The sequence below is a fragment of the Seriola dumerili genome, unplaced genomic scaffold (assembly GCF_002260705.1).
Source record: "Seriola dumerili isolate Sdu_G_001 unplaced genomic scaffold, Sdu_1.0 BDQW01000111.1, whole genome shotgun sequence".
Classification (NCBI taxonomy): Eukaryota; Metazoa; Chordata; class Actinopteri; order Carangiformes; family Carangidae; genus Seriola; species Seriola dumerili.
In genome coordinates this window covers 318,124-340,524 of record NW_019174366.1, presented here as the reverse complement: position 1 = coordinate 340,524, position 22,401 = coordinate 318,124, and the positions used below count along the sequence as shown (strand labels likewise).

The 22,401-nt window shown below is 39.6% G+C and overlaps 1 protein-coding gene across 3 annotated transcripts in view; it reads right to left on the bottom strand.

The window, feature by feature from the left end:
- The window catches only part of LOC111223613 (disintegrin and metalloproteinase domain-containing protein 19-like), a 269,806-nt gene that overhangs the window by 62,164 nt on the left and 185,241 nt on the right, over positions 1-22,401 (bottom strand). For all 3 annotated transcript variants that reach the window (XM_022747830.1, XM_022747833.1, XM_022747831.1), the window contains exons 6-9: positions 12,716-12,899; positions 6,257-6,322; positions 4,059-4,130; positions 3,580-3,746 (exon numbers count right to left, since the gene is read on the bottom strand). In XM_022747830.1, the coding sequence (XP_022603551.1) occupies positions 3,580-3,746; positions 4,059-4,130; positions 6,257-6,322; positions 12,716-12,899 (489 nt within the window). The remainder of the gene's footprint in view (positions 1-3,579; positions 3,747-4,058; positions 4,131-6,256; positions 6,323-12,715; positions 12,900-22,401) is intronic.

Here is a 22,401-nt window from a genome sequence, read left to right as displayed (position 1 = left end):
CATGTTTTGTCTGCTAACATTGTCCACAGCAGCTCATCACTCAGCATCTGTCCCTACAGATATAGATACTATAGATCAGTACCTCTCACAGCCCCATGTCTAATAACCTTAACTATCACTTTAACCCTGCAGCCAGAGAAACCGCTCGCACAGAATCTGAAGTTTCTCCGTCGCAGATTCAAATGAGCTCCAACATTCGTGCCAACAATACAGAGCTACAAAACCCTGGGTACTATTTTGTCAAAGTCAAGTTTAAGTCCAAATCAGACTGAAGCCTGATTTATCAGAGTCTGTTTAGTCAGAGAGCACTCCAAGTCTGCTGTGAGTTCGAGCTGTATCAGTCACGAGGACTGACACAATCCTACCACAAGTAGAAAGTAGATCCGCTGTTTCAGTGGAATCCTAGATCTGAGTTCCTGGTATCAACTGGGTGGCTCGCCATCTACTGGAGCCGTTGTACGACTCCTCCATAGGATTTCTCACTCAACCCAAAAACCTGACCTGCATTTATAACACAGGTTTAGTTTCTATTCTACTTGTCTTATTTCTTAATGCAATGCAATTAGTTATATTTTCTCTTTAAAAGTTGTACAACATTATCCTAGATAATAACATCTAAATAACACTGAATGTATTTTCTCAACATTATGACAAGCATGTTATTTTATAGCTCAACATCTCAATTCGATCTTAATGACATTAGAATTCTTTTGTTCTAACAGAATACAATCATTATATTAACAAATTACAAATATTAAACACGAAAATATGAGTTAACCTGTTCCAGCTTAACCAATATTTAAATAATAATACAATACATTACACAGTAACATTTAATAACGTTACCTTCAATGTGTATTTTCCCTTTATTTTCCTTTTCAAATAGTGTCTATCTCACCATGTAGGTAAAACAAGTTTTTAACAAGTTTTTAATTTTAACATGAATTCAATTTTACAACATACTACGTTTTTAATCAATATTACTGCTTGACAGTATTGTAATACTTCTAGTAGCATGAAAAGTAAAGAGGTTAGGCTCTCCACAGTAATATAAATTTCAGATTTTTCCTTTACAGTAAAATGACTACTTTTAACACATATTTTAAATATTATGCATCAATTATGCATCTTCTTAACATTGTAATATTTATTAACCACAATATGATATTAAATTGAACTCTCAATGTAACAATTTCCATGCTAACACATAGCAATTAGCCAAGCAGCCCCTGGAAAGCTATCTTACCGAGACACGAGGAATGGAAACTCAATTCAAAAGAACGGCACTCCTCCCGGTCCGTGGCTCCCGCAGTAGAACTGCTTCACAGTTTTATAACTTTTATGACTTAGTTTTCACTCTTTTTACACTTTGTTGTACGGTCACAACACAGTAGTTTCTCTCAATATGTCGACTTGTCTCCCGCATCTCTCTCGTCTCTTTCGTCACAGCACCTCCCTTTTCTCATACACACACTCACTCACCCTAGGACCTTAGATGAGGCAGGTAAGGGGGGCCTGATTAGAAAATTAGGAGATTTTAACTAAATTATCACAACTATAATATTAAATTGCAGAAAATAAAATGTTAACTTAAAACTTAAATTAATAATTCAAATATTTATATTTGTTATTAGTTTCTAAAATAATTCCTATTCTAACCCATTATTTCCAGCAGGGTTACAGGAGTCATGTGCTATAAATAAGAGCTGTAGTTGGTTAAGAATGATGCATGGGAGTGTTCAGCTCACAGTGACAGATCAGCCTGATTATAACCAGCTAACCAGGCTTCTCTGATCCTGCTCATGGCCAGATACAAACTCTTCAGTCATGGTTTTAGTCAACCCTCAACAATCACCTCCACTGTGAGAGGATTATCAGATGTACCGATACGCTGTGATAATCCTGTAACAACATTAGAACTGAGTGGGTGGGCTACACCTAAATAATTGTTATGGAATCAACATTAGGTAACCTAACAGAAAGAATGGTAGCATGAGGAAGTGACAACAATCATGTCCATGAGCTCATGGTCATACCAGACTGAATTAGACTGAAGCAGCAAAACATCTGAGTGTGTTTAATTAAGTGACATTGTGTTTTATCAGGTTGCCTCTCTGTAGCAACATATCTGCAAATTATGTGTGTTTAATATCTCTCTGATTACTGTTGTAAATTGTGTGTGCATTTTTCAGGGTTCCCACTCTTTTCTACAGATTAGTTTCCAGGACGCTTCCAGGATATTTTTAGTGATGATCTTAGCTTATATGAAAGACAGGAGTCAGCCATACACCAATATGTTCCTATTTGTGGAAGTCTGATTTAAAATAAGTGTAGTCTATACTTGGCTGTACCTATCTATACTTAATTAATTATGAAATAATGACAAATGGATCACAAGAACTGTCAAATAGCACTTTCTTGGCATTACCGTAATTATTCATTTATAACCTGCCTACAATTTTCCCTACTTGTGAATCTGTAATATGTAGATTCAAAGTTGAATTAGCTCAGATTATTTCCGGCCAGTTTATAACATTTAAGCCTCTGTACTAGTACAGGGTTCCTGAAAAAAAATCTAAATCAATGCTTTTAAGACCTCAGTAAATAAAAAGACTGAACAATGTGGAAATGATTTCTTTTGCTGAGGGTTTTCTCCTGTAAACAATGATTTAAAATAGAGGCAGAGTAGAAAATTCAGTCAAGGCTAGTTATGGAAGTTCAACAGCACACAGTCAATATAGAAGTCAAAATAGAAACACAGCAATAAAACATCTAAACACCTGCAGCAGGAGTATTAAAGAACAACACCATTAATTTTGCATGTTGGTAGAAATATCTATTACTTCCTATTACTGATATATTACTGCTAAACATTTTCTAAATCCTACACCAGGGGGAAAATAACATGTTTTTAGTGTTTTGTAGAGCAGACTTTTTAGCCCTTATCACTACATGCACAATGACTCTCTTTTTTCACTTAAATTACTGGGGAACAGCCTAGAACCCAGCTCTACTGCATAGAAATAAACTCAGACTGAACAACAAAGCTTGTTCTACCTGTGGACCCGTAGACCATAGTTTTATGCCTATTAGGCATAATATAACTATTAGGTTAGTGCCCCGTCTATTAAGTTAGTGCAGTTAACCACACCCAGTGCTACCGCTACAACAGTTAAACATGGAATGTCATATTATGGTCTGTTTTACCTGAACGCAGCATTGAGTTTGAAGTGATGCTAACAAAGATGCTAGCAAAGTAAAAAGTGCTGTTAGTAAGTATTTAGCTGGTGTTTGGCTAACATACAGTTGGGCTCCCATTCATAGTATTGACCCTGGCTTCACATTTATTATTATCGAACTCTCAACAATGAACCGACACACATTTGCAACCTGAATCACAAACTTTAAACCTTTTGATAGAGGCAAAAGAAACTAGCAAGCAACTGAACCTAACATGCTATCAAATTATTCAATGTTTAAGTTTAGTTTATCTGGTCAACTCTTTTCCAGGTTTTCCAGGACACATGGGAACCCTGATTTGTGTCTGTATGTGTGTGTTTGTGTCTGTCTCTTGCTCACGTCAGCAGCTGCGCATTGTCGTGCTTCTTGCGGGATTTCAGCTTCTGTCTCCACTGCAGGAAGGACCAGAGGGTGGCATTCGGCTCTTCTGTCACGATGCACTGGTCCCTGTCAGTCCAAACCTCCAGGCCGATCAGAGGCACACGGATGTTCAGAGCCCTGTAGAACTGAACATACAAAACACAAACATGATCCTGCACAAACTGACACGCAGGGTTGTCCACAATCTTGCAATTCCTCCTCAATCTGCCCTCGGGTTGATGAAGGACACTATTGATTAGCTCCTGATGAGGCTGATATTTATGCACACTTTTCATTCATTTATCCTTTATTTGGAGACACCAAACTTCAGAGTAGATGAGTAATAGATGGCATCAAGACATGTGATGACTGTACAACAGTATCTATCAGCTTGTTGAATGGAGCTGTTTGTTCTCTGAAGAGTTGCAGTCAGCAGCAGGAGAACCCATCAGCATTACCTTATCCACGTAATTGGCAATTTCCATTATCCTTGCCTTGGTCTTTTCATAGTCCTTATTCTGCCGCTTAAACTGCAGGACAAGACAGAGGAGACGGAGTATTAGTGACATGAATGAGATCTGCAGTCAGAAAAGATAAATAAATTGTTAGAGACAATCCTTTAAAGTTCCCTGCAGAAGCTAATGACCCATGATTTTTTTGTGGGTGGAGCCTGTGCAGTTGTTCCTGCTTCTTTTTTTTTTTTTTTTTTAAACTTGTCATAAGCTGTGCCCTCTCTAAACATAGAGAGAACTCTGGTCTATATTTTTCACTGAGGCCTGTAGGAGGAAGCTGGAGCACAACACACCAGGGAGGATGACAGAAGCATGAGGACCATCCCTGGTTACAACCCCAGCAGTCAGCTGGTAGAGCCATAGATTTGATATTGACCACTTTCATCAACAGCCACCCAGCAACAACACCACCTCCAACCTGCTGACCAGATGAAGACAGTGCTGAGTAGACTGAGGAGTTCAAAGCCTGGCTCCTGCACAGTTCATCATGACTGGTCCTGGTTTCAAAGTCTTCATTGGAACCCCTCCAGTTCACCCACCAACTGGATGTCGGAGTTGAGTGCCAGACTCATGTTCTCCAGCGCCTTTAACACTATTCAGCCTGACACGTAGGTTTATGCTCCTCTGGTGTCCTGGATCAAAGACTTTACCGGACATCCTTCAGAGCTGTGTGTCAGACATAGTGGTGAGCAGTACTGGAGCTCCACAGGGCTCTGTCCAGTCCCCTTTTCTCTTTGACCTGTACACCATGGACTTCAGGACACAGAGACCTGTCACCAACAAAAGTTCTCCAACGACTCTGCAGTTGTTGGATACATCAGGTGGGTATGTGTCAGAGCACCAGAGGGTGGTGAATAGTTTTGTGGACTGATGTGAGCTGAACTACCAAAGAAGCTTGTGGTGGACTTCAGGACATCAAGGACTTGTGCTACTCTGCTTGCCATTATTAGAGATGTGGTGGAGATGGACCAGGGGTACAAATACCTGGGTGTCCACTTTAAGCTTTATGGCTCTCTGGGAGAGCCAGAGTCATCAATATCTGTGGCACCATCCCGGATAGCAAAATGAAACATCTGGCCAAACATATGCCTGGATCTTCAGCCCGTGTCTGGCCTATATACATCTACATATGGGCTGATTCCAGCTGTTATCCTCCAGTGTTGGCTGACAGCCAGGAAGGTTTTTTGTGTATGCGCCAGAATTGGTCCAGATGTGCAAGTAGCATCTGACAGTCATGCTGTATGTAGACCAGACTTTGGCCAAGGAACCAGGCATATACTGGGCCATAACAAACACAAATAAATGGCCGAGGTATTCACCACAATCATTTTACTACCTGGGATGCTAAAGATGTTTTATGAGTCTGTAGTTGCCATTTTCTGTGCTGTGGTCTTCTGGGCCACATTTCCATCAGTCCTCTGCTGTTAACTACTGTTAACTTATTGTTGATCAATATTACACATTTCGTTCAGTTTACCTTTGCACATTACAATTTATTAATTGTTAACCTACTTTGCACATTTCCTTTGCACTTTTGTCCATTTACATGACTTTTTGCACATTTTTTTATTCACTTACTGTGTATTAATTATTATAACTTTTTATAGCAGTTTTTATTATTTACTTATTTACTTCGTCTTTCTTAACCACTGCTTGTACCAAAGCACTTTCCTATACTAAAGTTTTTCTGATTCTCATTCTGAACACAGTATATACAGACTCTTCATATTAGTCACCATTTGTGCTGTTACAATGGCATTGATGTAGAAGACAGGACCCACAACTGACTTTTATGGAGAAATAGCATCTCATCAGTGCAGCTTAGTGTCTATTTAAAAGCCCTTCAACCTTTAAATTCCACCTAAATACGCTGCCTCATTAAGCAGACAAATCCTTCCGCCTCATCTCAACGTGCTTTTTCCTCGCTGTGACTGTTATGTCAGCTCAGAGCTCTCAGTATGAAAGAGCTCCATTAGCTGGAATGAGATAATTGTTTAAGATGTGGACCCTGGTTTCATCTTGGTATGTCATTTGAAGGCTGTCTGATGTAAGTGGATAAATGTGGCGCTCACGCTGATGCACTGTACACAGGAATATTCTGCAGTGGAATGGGTGGAGTAGGTGGAGGGTTAATGTCGGCTTACCAGTGTGTTGTCAGCCACGATGTACAGCTCCATGTACTTGGTTGTACCCCAGGTGTTCCTTTTAACCTGAGACAGACAAAGAACAATGGGAACATGGTTATCAATGACATCAGTTGGTACTGGTTTGCTGCACAATACGATGCTATAAACTACATACAATGATATACTATAAACTATATACTACTATATATATTATAAAGTCTGCCACTATGGGCTGCTTCTCAAACAAAATCAAGACATTCTGACAACCTGGCTCCATTAAAAGCCAAATTAGCTATTAGCAGTTCCTGCCTGTGGTTCAGCCATGAATGTACAGGTGACATCACTGTATACTGAAGGAAACTTAAAAATGTTTGGGAGTCACATGGAGTGACTGCGTCTAAGTGACCACAAGGCCTGGTAATGAGTAGTATTAATGTGTTGTTTATAATATTAAATCAACTCATATGTAAATTCAAACATTATTATTTGAATATGTCATTTTAAAGTGTAGTTGGACTTCACTGTAACCATTTTGTGACACTGCCTACTCATGTAGCCACAACAGTTTACACTTTTTGTTTCAAGATTTACACCAAAAATGATCAGCGTGACATTTGAAAGGAAATGTGGATGAAGGTTTTTTATTGAACTATCTGTACTGCAATTATTTCAGCCAAGAACAGAATATAAACATGGAATCTCAAAGCTGATGCAGATACATAAATATTAGGACCTTTGTGCAGACTGCAAAATAAAAGAAGAAATACATCTAGTGTCAGTAGAATCGTAAAGGTAAAAAAAGTGACCAGGACTGATTGTATGACCTAGCTTCTAACTACAAAAAAGTAATACATAAATAGGTAAAAAGCCTGATACTGTATGTATGAGTGGCCAGGCCATCCATGCCCCTGTGTTTTCAAGGCTTTATGACTCCTTGTATCCCTCCATCATGAAGTCTCCTCCCTCCTAACACTTGATTATGACCATTAGGGAAAACCACTGCTGTAATTAAATCTCATTTATTTAAACATGTCTAATATAACTCTCGGGATCTGCCAAATGGCTAGCAGCTACATCCCTGTTTCTAGCTCCTTTAAAGGACTGTAGTCTGATACAGTAAAAAAAAATACAGTGCATGGATCACACCATGTCTACCTTTACCTACCTGAATATAAACCCAAACATGACATCTAATGTTGTATTTTGGTGTGTTCATTGACAAATGATTTTTACATTGCTATCACAGTTGTATAATTATACTGTTATACTCTTAATATTGCACCTTGCAAGAAAGCAGTGTTGAGGATGCAGACTATATGACATTTTTATTTTTACTTAACATGACAAACCAAACATTTTCAACCTCCCCAAAAAATTAAAATAAGTGCAGAAAGACTGAATCCTCAACATATGGCAGAGAGTGGGCCTGATATAAAGGTTTTGTCCAAACATCAAAAAGCACCAGCACCAGAACCAACACTTGCACAATGAGGGTGGTCTGCCTCTCCTCAATGAGTCTCCCAGCAACACTGAAACTCTCTGATGGGGTACTTGTTGCCTCCTGGAAACCAGCACTCCTCCACCTGACATGTCCTGCCAGACTTTGGTAAGGGACTGGGAGCCGATCGTCGATCTTTTGAGGAAGAGATTGTTATCGAATAAAGTTTGCATTATAATTCTTTCACCTATTTGTCCTAATGTTGATGGAGGTAAGGCACAACTTGTGGGAAAGCGTGTTCACTGTACACCTCTCCACAAGTGAGGCAGGAGATTTTGTAATTAAATTACTGGATTTGGTGTTAGTGCTATGAATTACCCCGTTGAGCATGGACTCTCTCCTTTGTCCCTGGTCTTCTGTGATTGCTGGCAGAGTGTCGATAACCTCCTCACACTCCTCAGCATTGAGAGTTTTCCTTAAGAACACCTTAGGCTAGGAGAGAGAGAGCTATCTTTGGTAGTGGTGAACATTGAATTTCAGCTCCACCGCCTGGGCTAACTTCCCAGAGGAAGAAAAAAACCTGATGATATATACAACATTATTATTGGAACGGGCCCAGCTGCTGTTATTGCAAATATTGCAATATTACTACTATTTGAATGACCACCAAGAACACAATTTAAATCTGTACTGTATTATACTACATCTTTCACAATCAATCAATGTTGCCATTGTGTAGTCCCTCAGCAGGGCTGCCTGGTTCAAGAGGAGGAGGGTGTGAGTGGGTGTCTGATCAGAGGACAGGTGCCAGGTAGCTTCATTCCAGGTTCCAGGAGGTGGATGAAGTCTTCAGGAAGGTTTGGATCTCTATAACACAGCTGGACCTCATGCAGTGCAGCATCTCCTAACATAGAAGTCTGCTGTTCTACCTCGTCCTCACTGCTTTGCCTATATAATCTGTCTGGTTCCTTTTGTAATCTGAAATTCAAGGAGGAGACAGTGCACACAAAGTGAGGTAGGGCTAAGTGATAAAAAATTTAATTTGTTTATTATATTTTATAATTATTAAAGCAGCATTATCAGGTAGGTCTGACTGTACTGTAAAATATCTACCCTGCTCTTTTTAAGAGTGACAAGCGTCTTTGCATCTGTAAACAGGTTGACGATAATGTTGTGCTGTGGTCAAACACGCATTTTAAAATGAAGTTTAAAAAAATCAAGTATGTTGTGCTGCCACCACATTTGAGCCATTATCTGTAACAAAGACAATGGTCCTCATTCAACAAACCATTCTTAAGAAGAAATTTCTTCTTCAAACCCACCAACACACTTTTTACGAAGATTCTGACATTCACCAATGTTTTCTTATTTGGGATTTGTTCTTAGGTAAGAACAGAATCTATGCACACTCAAGAGTACTCTTACACATTTGAGTGCTTACATGTTTCAGCAAAATAAGTGGTTATTGCATTTACTTCTGTTTTACAGTTAAATTATATTACAATATTCAAATTACAATAATATTTTGTCATTTATAATATATATATATTTTTTAAATAACATTTGTTATTTTACAAGGCATTATGATCTTTTAAAATAAATGAATGCTACATTAACACTTAACCGCTCGTTTGCGACTGCACCTTCTGCAGCAGTACCTCCAATTCAGAACTACTAAAGTTCCTTTTACGTTTTGATTCCAGTGCTCCATCTTTAGATTTTTGTTTTGGCATTTACTCAACTTTCCCTTACGGTATCTCTTTGTGACTTCTGTCTGTGTCTGCAAACGACCCTTCAGTCTTATGCCCTTTTAAGGGCATTTTGGGGAATTTACCTATGCCAATTAGGACCAACTGGCACAAACTATCAATCTAAGAACACAGGTGCGCACAATTCTGCAGTTTAAGAACACGTTCAAGCCTTGTCCCTCTACAGTGGTGAAAGGTCTTAAATGTTGGCTGTACATATGAGCAATTGTGTTGGTTAGTCGAGACTTGACGACCTCTGGCACCTTAAGTTTTGCAAAAGAGGTGATTTCACCTGTAAGGATAGTTTCCAGATCAATTCCTTCACAAGTCATGAATATTCATTAGAGGTGAATCACAATTTGGGCATGAAAGGCTGGCTCTTCACCCATAATAAACACATAGAGCTGTCGGTTAATAAAAGGGCCTTTGTTAGTAAATTTTTGTTTTCTTCTTTTTGACTTGTCCTTTTTCGGCTTTCTAGCTCTTCTTTTGTTTTCTTTTTTTTCTTTCTGCTTTTGCTTTTTGTTCTTTTCTCTGCTCACCAAACCTTTTCTCTAATCATTTTGTTTTTTTTCATATTTAGGTGCTTTTTTTCATATTTAGGTGCTTCAGTCTCAAACCACGCTTTGGAGTGGTTTTGGACTTCTAACTGCTTGCAAGAATCATCAGCCTTGACTCTGCTCCACCAATCCTGAAGTGAGGTCTCCAGATCACCTGAGAGGCCCAGGTGTCTGACCCTCATTGCCAGGCTGTGTCTCGGAGAAGCCAGCACCGAAACAACCACTTGGGACCAACTGATAGAGATTTAGCTCTGAGACAATGCTGCAAAAGTAAGCAAAGCTAAGAGCTGATGTTCAATAGGGCTCTGAATTCTTAGTCCTAGAGAAGTTGATAATCCCCCTAGAGTCTCACTGTTCTGTGGTAAGTTTGAACTGCATACCTAATTTCACTATCACCAAACTAAGTGATCAGTTAATTTTTATAACTGAAACATCAACTTTATGCCTCCGTTTGATTCCAACCTTATTGTTATGTGTTCACTATTAACGCCTTGTTTATTCATTTGCCTATAGACATTTAGCTATAAATAAATCAGTTATTGTCAAATCGTGATCCAGTGTATTCCATAAAAAGCAGAGACAGAGAATCCTGAACTGAGAGTTTAATATTGGTTATAAGACTTAGTTTGTTTTGTCTATTTTCCTTGGTGCCACAATTTCATCAAGTGCAAATTTAAATTGCAGTGCAACACTCACTATAGGGGGTACTGCTACCGTGGCTCAAGTCTGGACTTAACACCAATATTGCACATTGGCGCTGTAATGACAGCCTGTGGAGCTCAGCACACACACATATCCACAGTAATGCATTAACACATCACATTATTCATTTGAGAGGCAAATAGTGGCAAAAGCCTTGGGACAGTCTGAGGTCTGCTGGAGCTGGCATTTCTGCATACCAACCCAGGATTAATAGGTGGCTGTGGAGAGAATTGGGAGAGCCAAGGGGTATGATTGACAGGATTGAGCAAGATAAGGGGGAAAGGAAAGGACGATGCCCTGGTGGAGAACTAAGAGCACTTTAACATATGAGGAGTGAAGAAAGATGAGAACAGTTTAAAGTAATTGAGAACGCAAAGGGAAATGTGATAAATAAAGAAATAAATATGAGAAGACAAACCAAAAAATGACTATTAGTCCCAGTGGTGGAGACAGATGAACGTGGAGGGACCCACTGAGAAGTATCATCTATAACTGCAGATGAGAAAACTAGACTTGGTCGGCCCAGACCAAACTGAAAAGCTAAGTAAAAGTCTAATTGCAATCATTTCCAGGCAGTGCATCACCTATTCAATATTGTGCTTGCACATGACATAAACCTTTTCCTCTGCAGAGCCAAATGTCTTCATGTGACTGGTGATTTAATTTAGCTATGAAATAAAATAAACCAAAACAGAATTATGACTCAGTCCATTACATTAGAGAAAGTAAATTAAATGTTAATTGTTATTTTTGTGTATTTTTCAATGCACTAACTGTGAAATTTAGTTTACATAAAAACAATGCAGTGCTTGAATGGTCACACTCAAAGGTGGTGATGACACCGAACACTGGGCTCTGGGCGGAGGCGCACAGTCAGGAGAGGCAAACCGTGCAAATGTTTGGGGCCCCCACGGGGAAAAGGGACTTCTGATGGCCCCTCATATTGGCACATTTTGCAATGACATCTATAAACCCCCTTAAACCTCCCATGAAGACATTATAGAGTGCAGTGCTGCAGCCCCAACACCCCCCTAAGTGGCTACAGCTAGCATCTACCGATTGCCTGCATGTGAGGTGTTTAGGGGATATAAATATACATGTACCCTCAGACTGGCTGCCACTGGTCTATGGGTATTGTTCAGCTGTATTTATGTCTATGAGCTGCTGATGAGAAGGGAATGTTTGATTAATGTCTGAACATGCCATTAAGCTTGGTACATACTATTACAGTCAACCAACTCACCTGGAACAATGTTATTGACATGTAAATATAGAGTATGCATCTGATTGCATTTGGTGTCTCGTCTCTGATAACGTCATTCCCTGTCAATTTTATCAGGCTGGTTTAAAGAGACAATGTTACATTTGGAAAAACAAATAACTTTTACCCCTGTAGACCTGAGTTGGAGTTGCCCTCAGAAACTTGATTTGGATTTGCTCTCTTAAGACTTGAGAGGACTTGAAATTTCTCCTGTTAAGACCTGAGACTTACTTACTTTGGAAAACTTTACAGACTGGACTGAAGACTTGGACTTGCTCTCAAAGCCTTGAGACCTGATTTGGACTTGCACTCAGAGGCTTGAGACTTGAGTTGTACTTGGTGTCAAAGACTTGAGACCTGACTTAAGTAGAATCCTCCCACACCACACAATATTCTAAGTGATTGAAACATAATTATTAAGTGAACACTGGTCTACCAAAGCTGGCATTAATAGGGAGGTATGCATTTTGTTTGCTTTAAATAACATCAAAACCCTTGAGAAAAAAATGGTACAAAGCTGTCTACTATGTGTGGTAAGGCACTTTTTTTTCCTGTGGTATTTCAGTAGTAATCATTTTTCAGATGTTTTTGGAACATATATTGGGAAATACACTTCCTCATCTTTGGACTCACAGAGATGAAACTGTTATTGATTTCCTTATCTGTACAACTGTATTTCCCAACATGGTTGTCTCTTCCTACAAAAGTGGTATTGAAATCAAAGGTCCTAACCTTATTTTCTTGCAAATAGGTGTCTGGGAGACTCACCCTTAAATTAAATGGTCTGAGCAGGTCAGAGATGTGGTTGGACTGTGCAGTTTGATGGCTGTGGCCACAGTTTCCACCTTTAATAGGCAGTTCCTCCGTACTCAGCAGTGAATGGTGAGGAGGATCCACACCACTGATTGGCTCCAGGTAGTAGGTGTCACTAGAATTCAAGGATATCAGGCCCCTGTGGTAAGAAAGAAAAGAAGAAAGCATTGCTTATAGGCTTGTGGTAGACACCACAATAGGTTTTCAAAGGTTAAGAAAAGTGAGCCTGATACATTAATCAACACTATGCATTTTTTGTTGCTGCCGTTATTGCCTGAGAACACACAGCTTTTAGAAGGCAAGGTCTAATTTAGCACAATGTGATTAAAAATTATCATCACATTGAAGGCAACTAATACTTAAAAAGGACTCAAAGACAGCAGTTGAAAAGTCTTTTTTGTTAACGAAGGTTCCTAACTGAGAGAAATGAACGGGTAGTATTTAAGTGGCAGCCATGATAAGAGCTGGTTGAATTCTCTGAATGCTCCGGAAAGGTGCAATGCATCCTTTCTTAGCCCCTTTAGCATAGGGTACACTGGACCTTAATGAAGGAAAGGAGATAATGCTGTCCCACAATTCCTTGCGGCAACAACATTTAAAGCAATGCATCATTCCATGTCAGTAACATCTGTTGCCAGAAAATTATGTAGCCAAGTGTAAACGGAGTTTGATTCTCTTAGAAACGCAGTTGTCTTTTCATCTAAGTCCTTATGAATTCTCCTTCACATCTTTCCTTGACCTCATGATGGTTTTCATCGAGGTAATAAAAAAGTGGTTAGGAAAGAACTTTTTTTAAACTTTTTGACCACAGATGAAGTGCAAATCTCTGATCTTAAATTCATATTTTTGGGTTTTAAGACAAACTACTATGTACGATGTGATCTCTGACTCTGGTGACTCCAAGTGGTGGTGTTAAGAATGACACTGTGGCAAACAGCAACATACGCACACACCTGTTTTCAGGGTTTTCAGTTACCTGCTAGGGCTCTACCTTCAAATTGTTTCTTTTTTTCCTCAAAGGCATAACAGAGTGGAGCCCAGTGCAGCATGCAGCAGTGGATTTTTACCAGCTACCACTGCAATATCCAAGGAGAGGAAGTTTACAGCTCATCACTTTTCCACCTCTGCTGAAACCCTTGATGGACTATGGATTGTGTACTGCCCATTTCTCTATTGGCACACACAACATAGCTCAAGTTCTGTGACATACTGAGGTAAACACATAGTGAATAATAGCACTAGTGCTAGCAAAGCTCACATTACTTTAACAACAAGAAGGTGGGGCCTTCTTGTTGTTAAAATAATCTTAAAGTGTAAGTAACTAAGAGCTTGTTGGAAAGTTGAACAGAATCGGAAACCCCTGCTTGCACTTGTTGGAATTGGTGGGAGGGATTTTTGTAACTTTCAGATATAGATAATTTACATTTACCTCCATTTAATGCAGCGACTGGTCAGGTGTGTGTAGGTGTGAAGGTTTAAACTTCTCTCTCAAGCAAAACCAAGAATGCTTCTTTATCTCCACTTGTCTGATTCATCACATCTGGCTTGTGGGTTTTTCACTCTACCTTTAAGTGTGGACATTTGGAAGAAAACACTTTTTCTTTTAGATGTGCTTGGGTGATAATTTGTATGAACTAAATCTTTTCAAGCAGACCCTGGCTTAGCCTAGTTAGCAAGGCTACTGAAAAGTAGCCTATGGATTTTGCATGAGCCCTGCTTCATAGCAATCCCCCAAGTATTCTGCATTGCTTCCCTTGGCAACATGTTTGCTTACAAGTCTGACAGTTCCACCCACCATACCAAGGTCTGATCACAGTAGAACATGCAGAATTGAGATAACAAGAACTCCAAGTATACCTAAAATGCTTGGTGAGACCGCAAATGTCAGGCAAGTTCTGGGGTTCTTTTTTCAATGATTTCTAAGCAGATTTATGGACGTTTATTCAAAACGGACATCAGAGGTAATGAAATCTTTGGGAGGTGTAAATCACACGGGATAAATAAAAATAAAAATAAAAATATGTGCAACATGTCTGTGTGTTAAGATTTGATGACTTCGAGAAGGAGTCTGACATTTGAGGCTAATAGCGGCAATCGGGTGAGTTGGGTTTTAAAGTACTGTAATTGCTTCTGCTGAAACTACTGACATTCATGAGTTGCCAAATCAGAGTCAAACTACAAGAAAAAATTTCCTGTTGTTTTGAGAACAGCACTGTGCACTGTGTTTCTTTCACCTCAAAAGTATATCTGCCTCACATGTCTCTCTCAGGGACACTCTTTCAACTCTCCCACGCCCCCAGTTTGAAAACTTCTAATATAATATATTCAGATACGGAGCACATGTTAATACTGGGTAGAAATGGGGGCGTCATGTGGCGTAGTGGTCTAAGCAGGCACCCCATGTGTAGAGGCTCCAAACCTTGCTGCAGTTGGCCCTGGTTAAAGTCCTGCATCGGACGGCCTTTGCTGCATGTCATTCCCCCTCTCTCTGCCTCCCCATTTCCTGTCTCTCTCTACTGCACTATCAATAAAGGCATAAAAAGCCCAAAAAAATATACTTTAAAAAAAAAAAATACTGGGTAGAAATGGATTTAATCAGATTAATAAGATCTGCTTTATCTACAAAAAGGACACAGAAAAAATCTTTGATCTGTGCAGGAGGGTGGTTGGGTGGTTGAGAAGACACTGTTTCAGTCATATTGTTGAATTTTAGTTGTGTATTCAGCCTTACAGTAAAACCATGATAATGAACTGTGGAGTCTGAAGACTTGTTGTCCTAGAAAACATAGAACAGTAAATGGGCAATTTAAATCAAATAGAGTCATTCTGCAGCAGTGACAGTGTATTGTTTACATGTGCTCACCTTTTTATTCATTGTTTACAGCAACCCACACAGTTTTTGTCATTTGCCAGTTACTCCATTGAACAAAAGTTTCTTACTGACTTCCTTTTGTGGATATCGTATTTGATAAAATACATTGAACTCTCATTAGATTAAACATTAGTTGCTGTCCAGCTCTACCACAACAGTAAATTCCTGCTTTTAAAATAATGCATGAGTAATAAAAATCAAATAATGTATAACAGTATTGCAGTCACAGGGGACAATTTTCTGCATTGAGTACCTATATTTTTAATATATACATATATTCACTTAAAGGTCCATAACCTTAAAGATTTTCTTATGTTTTATTTGAATTGTTGATGCATAAGAAGATTTTTGTGGTTTTAAGAACCAAAAACCATCTCAACGTAGTTTTAGTAGTTTGAGTCTGGGACTTACAGGGAACTGAAAAGCAAATCTTTGAGTTGGTGGATGGGAATTTAAAGCTCCATATTTTCCTCTTCTCCTGTGTTTTATTTGAAGTGTTGATCCATAAGAAGATATATTTGTGGTTTTGAGAACCAAAAACCATCTCAGTGTAGTTTTACATCTCCTCTCTCAGTCTTTTCTCTGGAGCTCTAGTAGCAACAGGTTGGTGAGCCAATGAGTGCTTTATAATCAAACAACACATTGACATCTGCCTTTATACTATATAGACCTTTAAGTACCATTTTCAATGCAGGACTTTTACTTGTACCAGAGTACAGTACTTTTACAGTGTGGTATTAGTAGTTTTACTTTTCCCTTCACCACTGCCTTTGGACAGATCACAAAATGCCACCATATTGTCATTTTACTTAACTGACAAAACTGGTGAACTTGAAGTGAATTATATGCTTTACTGAGCTATTATGTCCTGGCTTTTTAATATAATGTGCCTCGCTGGATGATAGCATCCTGCCAAGTAACCCTTCCTTTATCAGTCAGAAAATATTCAAAATATAGCAAAATATAGCAGTGAAATGCTGAGTGTCAAGAAGGTTGGTGGAACTGCCTGACTCCATTCTCTAAATATACCCTAGAGTCCATCAGATGGACCTTTCAGTTTCTGGCTGGAGCTGATCTGCATCACAATGATAGTTATGCAGAGAAATACATGCCTTTGTGATGTTCTCAGCTGTTTAAACTGAACACTCCAAGGCCATTTCAAAAGAAACCTCTTCACCTTACTGCAAGAATGCCACAAGCATTCTCTACAACTCTTCTGATTACCAACCACTGTTCTCTCACTGGTAAGACCTAAAACTCAAACCCTGAGCACAGCCAATTAAGCATGGCACACCTCCCTGACAATGCAGCGCGAAAGCAGATGGTGAGAGGTACTCACTCAGCCTTACTCATAGGTGTACTGATGCGGGGGGGCCACTTGGCGAAGTAAGTATCGGATGTCCCAGTGGACATCCAAAAGTACTGGAAATTATGTTTGTCACCAATTTCTCTCATAGGTAATATCAGTGAAAAGAATTCTCTGCAATGTACTTAATGGCCACATTGGCAACGACCGTATATGACACTGTTTCTGCTTTTTGTCATTGTCAGAATCTTTTGACTGTGAGCAACCCTCTAGAGCAGGGGTGTCAAACGTACGGCCCGCGGGCCGGAACCGGCCCGCCAGGGGGTTTAGTCCGGCCCGGGGATAAATTTGCATTATTAAAAAAAAGAATAAACTTCATTTTCTTTAAAATCTGCAGTTCCTATGTTGTTCGCTAGAGGCGTTGTGTTTTAGTCAGTTCAATCGCTTTACCCGCTTTTTCTCTTGGAACGGGCACCCTCATCAGCGGAATGTCTTTGTCAAAAAAGAGAAAAGTGGACACAGAGTGTCGGATTTTTCAAGAAAAATGGACTTCTTCCTATATGTTCACGGAGGTGAATGGGAAACCCGTGTGCCTGGTGTGCATGCAGCAAGTTTCGGTGCTTAAGGAGTACAATATTCGGCGCAACTATGAAGCTCAGCATGGTGAAAAATACAACAGCTTGCACAGAGAACTGAGAAAACAGAAGGTAAATGAAATGTTGGTTGGTCTGAGGAAACAGCAATCTGTTTTCACCCGGAGCCGAGAGGTCAGTGATGCTGCGGTGAAAGCCAGCTACGTAATTGCTAGCCAAATAGCATTAGCATCAAAGCCGTACTCTGAGGGGGAGTTTGTCAAAAACTGCATGCTGAAGGCTGCTGAAATTGTGTGTCCTGAGAAGCGAAAAGCTTGTGCCAATATTAGCTTGACGAGAAATACCGTGGCAGACAGGATTTCGGAACAATCGGCAGATTTGGACAGCCAACTGAAACGCAAAGTGGAGTCATTTCTGGCATTTTCTGTTGCAATTGATGAGAGTACTGATATTACAGACGTCGCTCAACTGGCCATATTCATTCGTGGAGTTGATGACACTTTGACTGTCACAGAGGAGTTTCTCGAGTTGGTGCCTATGACCGACACCACAACAGCTGAGGACATTTTCCGCTCCGTCGTTGGAGCACTGGACAGGGTCGGGGCGGACTGGTCCCGCGCCGTAAGCCTGGCCACTGATGGTGCGCCGTCAATGATCGGGAAAAAAGCAGGTGTTGTGACCAAGTTCAGAGAGAAAGTACAAGCCGCAAATGGAGGGGGTGATTTTTGGACATTTCATTGCATTTTGCATCAGGAGGCATTATGCTGCAAGTCCTTAAAAATGGATCACGTCATGGAGGTGGTTGTCCGAACTGTTAATTTCATCCGAGCCAGAGGTCTCAATCATCGTCAGTTTGACAGCCTTCTCAGTGACTGTAACATTACCCATGGTCTGCCATACCACACTGAGGTAAGATGGTTAAGCAGAGGTGCTGTGCTGAAGCGCTTCTTTGATCTACGTGGGGAAATCGGACAATTTATGGAGAAAAAAGGAAAACCTGTTAAGGAATTACAGTGCCCACTTTGGCTGCAGGACCTTGCATTTATGGTTGATATTACAGAGCACTTGAATAATCTGAACAGAATGTTGCAGGGACGCAAAAAAATTGTAACACAGTATTATGACAGCATACGTGCATTCAAGTTAAAGCTCACGTTATGGGAGACGCAGATAGCAAGCGGAGACCCTGCTCATTTTCCCTGTCTCCGAGATGTGTGCGCAGCAAGCGTTAATCCTGACGTGAAACAGTACAAAGACAAGATTTCAGGGTTGCTGAGGGAGTTTGAGAAACGATTTCAGGTCTTTAGCGAACTCGAGACAGAATTCGCAGTTTTTCGCTCACCATTCACAGTCAGAGCTTCTGATGTGCCTGTTGACATGCAACTTGAAATCTCCTACCACGCTATCCTAAATTGACAGCACTGGCTGCAAAAATGTTGTCCATGTTTGGGACTTATGGGTCTTATGCATGCCACATATGTTATCTATGTGAGTTTTTTTTGTTTACATTTTATGCATTAACAAGGAAGGGGCTAAATTTACTTCATCAAATGTCTGTTTAAAACAGCTGCCACTTAAGATTTCAAGTGTGTGGCCTCAATTAATGTGATTCAGAATTGCTTCCTAGATGTGGAAAATGGATTTTAAATTCATTCATTTCTAAATTTAGATGGGTTTGGTGTATTTTAACATGCAGGGCAGTGTTTTTAAGTTCCACAAAACTGTTTGTTGACTAAATGTTTTAAAACATTGTACACTGTGATCAGTTTTTTTTATGTATAATGCACTTAAATAAATGTTAAACTGAGTAAAAGTGTAAAAGGACAATTAATTTAATGTAAAGATTTTTATAATTTATTTCTTCTTGCGGCCCCCAGACCAAAATGAGTTTGACACCCCTGCTCTAGAGGATGTATTGCTTAACTGTCATGCCTATGTAAAGGAAGCATGAAAGTATGTGGGCAGTGAAGGTTACATTGTTTGAAAAGGACATGTCTTCTTTTATACATAAAGGGAGCATAAATAAGCCTTTAGAAGGAGGGGTCACTGCAAATCAAAACAAAGCAGTTCTGAGTGATTACCTTTATCCTATGATGAAACATTTCTATCCTGATGGTCAGGAGACTCCAGGATGACAATGCCCCCATCTAGAGGGTAAGAGGGGTCACTGAATGGTCTGATGAGGATGAAAATGATGTGCATCATATGATATGACCTTCACAGCCACCAGATCTCAATCCAGTTGATCACCTATGGGATATTTCCTCTACCACATGATGGTCAACAAGTGAGGGAATATCTCTTGTAAGAATTGTGCTCAGTAGAGTTCAGAGACTTGGAGAATCAATGTCAAGGTGCATTGAAGCTGTTTTGGTGGCACATGGTGGCACAAGACCTTACTGAGTGTTGGCTTTCCCTTCTGTTTGTTACCTGTCTGTATTTTAGAAGCTTTAATAGTAAAGCTTTATAGATAAAAATCGTAAGATGATTATTTATTCTTGCCAGTAAGGATGTCCAACCGACCTTGTGATAAAGAGAGCAAGGATGAGTGCCAAATTTATCATGATATAAAAATGTATTGTCAACATAGATATGGACATTGAGATACTGTTTTGGAAGAATAATGTTATCTGTATGTAATATAAAGAGACATTTCAGTCAGGACTGATCTGATCAGAGAATAAGCAACAAAATTCTGGTTCTGGTTCAACCATCCATCCATCCATCATTGCCCATTAGTGTGTCCTCAAGAGAACATTGACAGGTTTTACACAGTAAAGGTTCTACATATCTTGGTTTCTAAAAACCAAAATTGAAAGACCTTATCAAACATGCCTGTTCATGATATGTGTTCACACTTCAGATCATACAGATTAACTTCCAACTATCAATACTGATATCTGCCTCAAAAATCCTAATATGATCACTATTGATTTATCATTTATTTAGTAAAAACTTAATACACATGGGACATTGAAAACAAATTAAAAACTGCATAGAAAGGAAATTGTATAACCACTTGATAAATGCTTTCTTACATTTTATATTTTGCAGTTTATCTTTTGTATTCATAAAACAAAGTGTTACTGTTGCATTGTAAGAAATCCATCCATCCATCTCTGCCCTGACCTTGAAAAATAATGATTAATCCAGGCTCTGCTCACTCCGGTTCAATATGCATTTGAAGTTTATATGAAAACTATTTCACCTTGTCTGTGAACATTTTGTCAGTTGCTATTTATTTCACAGCGGACACGATACGCACAAAGAGAATCAAATTGCTTTTAGTGAAAGGAGTTGTGCTGGTTATTCTGCTTATCCACACTACATGACCATATGGGCACAGCTGAGCTCTGAGCCATGCTTTGTCAGAAAATACACACTGGCTTTATTTTTACTTAAGTAATTATATGTCCAAGGCTGTTTAACAATATCCCCTAAAACCATCCTGAGTCAATACAAAACACCTTGTTACGCACAAAAGTTGCTGTAAGGACAAATCCACAGAAAATAGCAGTGTATTTTCATACACCACTGCAGCTGCACTACAACAAACAGTTTTACTGAGGTACTTTCATTACTCCTTTATCCGTATACAGCACATTTCACATTTCCCTCATAGCTCTATGCCATAATGAGCAAAACAGAATTTTAGTAATTTTTGCAAATGTTTTGAAAAGGACTAAAAAATCAAATTTCACGTTGACATAAGTATTCATAAGTGCCTAGCACTTTGCTGCAACAAATTGAAAGTTCGTCCCACTTCTCTTCATCATCTATAGCTGTGTCACAATTTGGGGACTGTATCCTGGAGGCGGTCTAGACTGCGAAGGCTGAACCAAAATGAAACAGTTTGGCCTAAGGAGGATCTTCGCTTAAACGCGGCTTATGTTGCCTAGAAACCTTGACAACATGTTTTTCACTAAAACTTAAGGTTTCAAGGCCCTTGGTTTTGACAGTTGTGCCGTTAGCTGTTGAACTGAGCTGAAACCTAATATCTACATTTCACAGTGTAATCCTCAGGCTCTCTGTCTCTGTTTGCTGCCATATTATTTTCATTACCGGCGCGCAATGAAACTTGGGATAGGTTGGACCACAAAGGATCCACCTGTTGGAGTTGCCCAGGAAAAGGCGGATGCATATCTTGGCCACATCTGAAGGAACCTTTGAAATGGGACAGCATAGTCACACAGCTATAACGCAATCGGTCTTCAAATGCAACCTCTGAAGGATGAGAACCTGAATTGGGACACAGCTTATATAAGGACTCAGAGCTGACAATGCATTTCAGAGCAAAAACCAAGGAACTGCCTGCAGAGCTCAGAGACAGGATTAGGTTGAGGCTCAGATCTACAGAGGGATACAAAAACATTTCTACTGCATTGAAGGTTCCCAAGAGCACAGTGGTCTCCATCATTCTTACATGAAGAAGTCTTGCATAACCAGGACTTTTCTAGAGTTGGACCTGGACTAACTGAGACATCAGGGGGAAGAGAGGAGACCAAGAACCTGATGGTGACTCTGGCTGAGCTCCAGAGATGCTGTATTAATTTATTTAAAAGGAACAATGTATAGCTCAAATATAAATGTCACCATTTGATGCAATGCAGATTATAGCTTCAAGCTAATTCACATCTGTAGTCCATTGGCATGTCAGAGCAAAGAAACAAGGAGCTGATGAAGTCATGTTAGTTTCTACCTGGCCTATAAGGCCCAGTAATATGATCTTTAATTAACTCTCTCTGTGCTTTGAGTTTCTGTTTCAGTTCCCATAATACTTTTGCACAATTAACAGTCTGGAAAGTTTGAATAACCTCTGGCCTCAATCCACTGGTCTGAGCTTTATGTCAGTGTCCAAATGAAGCCTTCT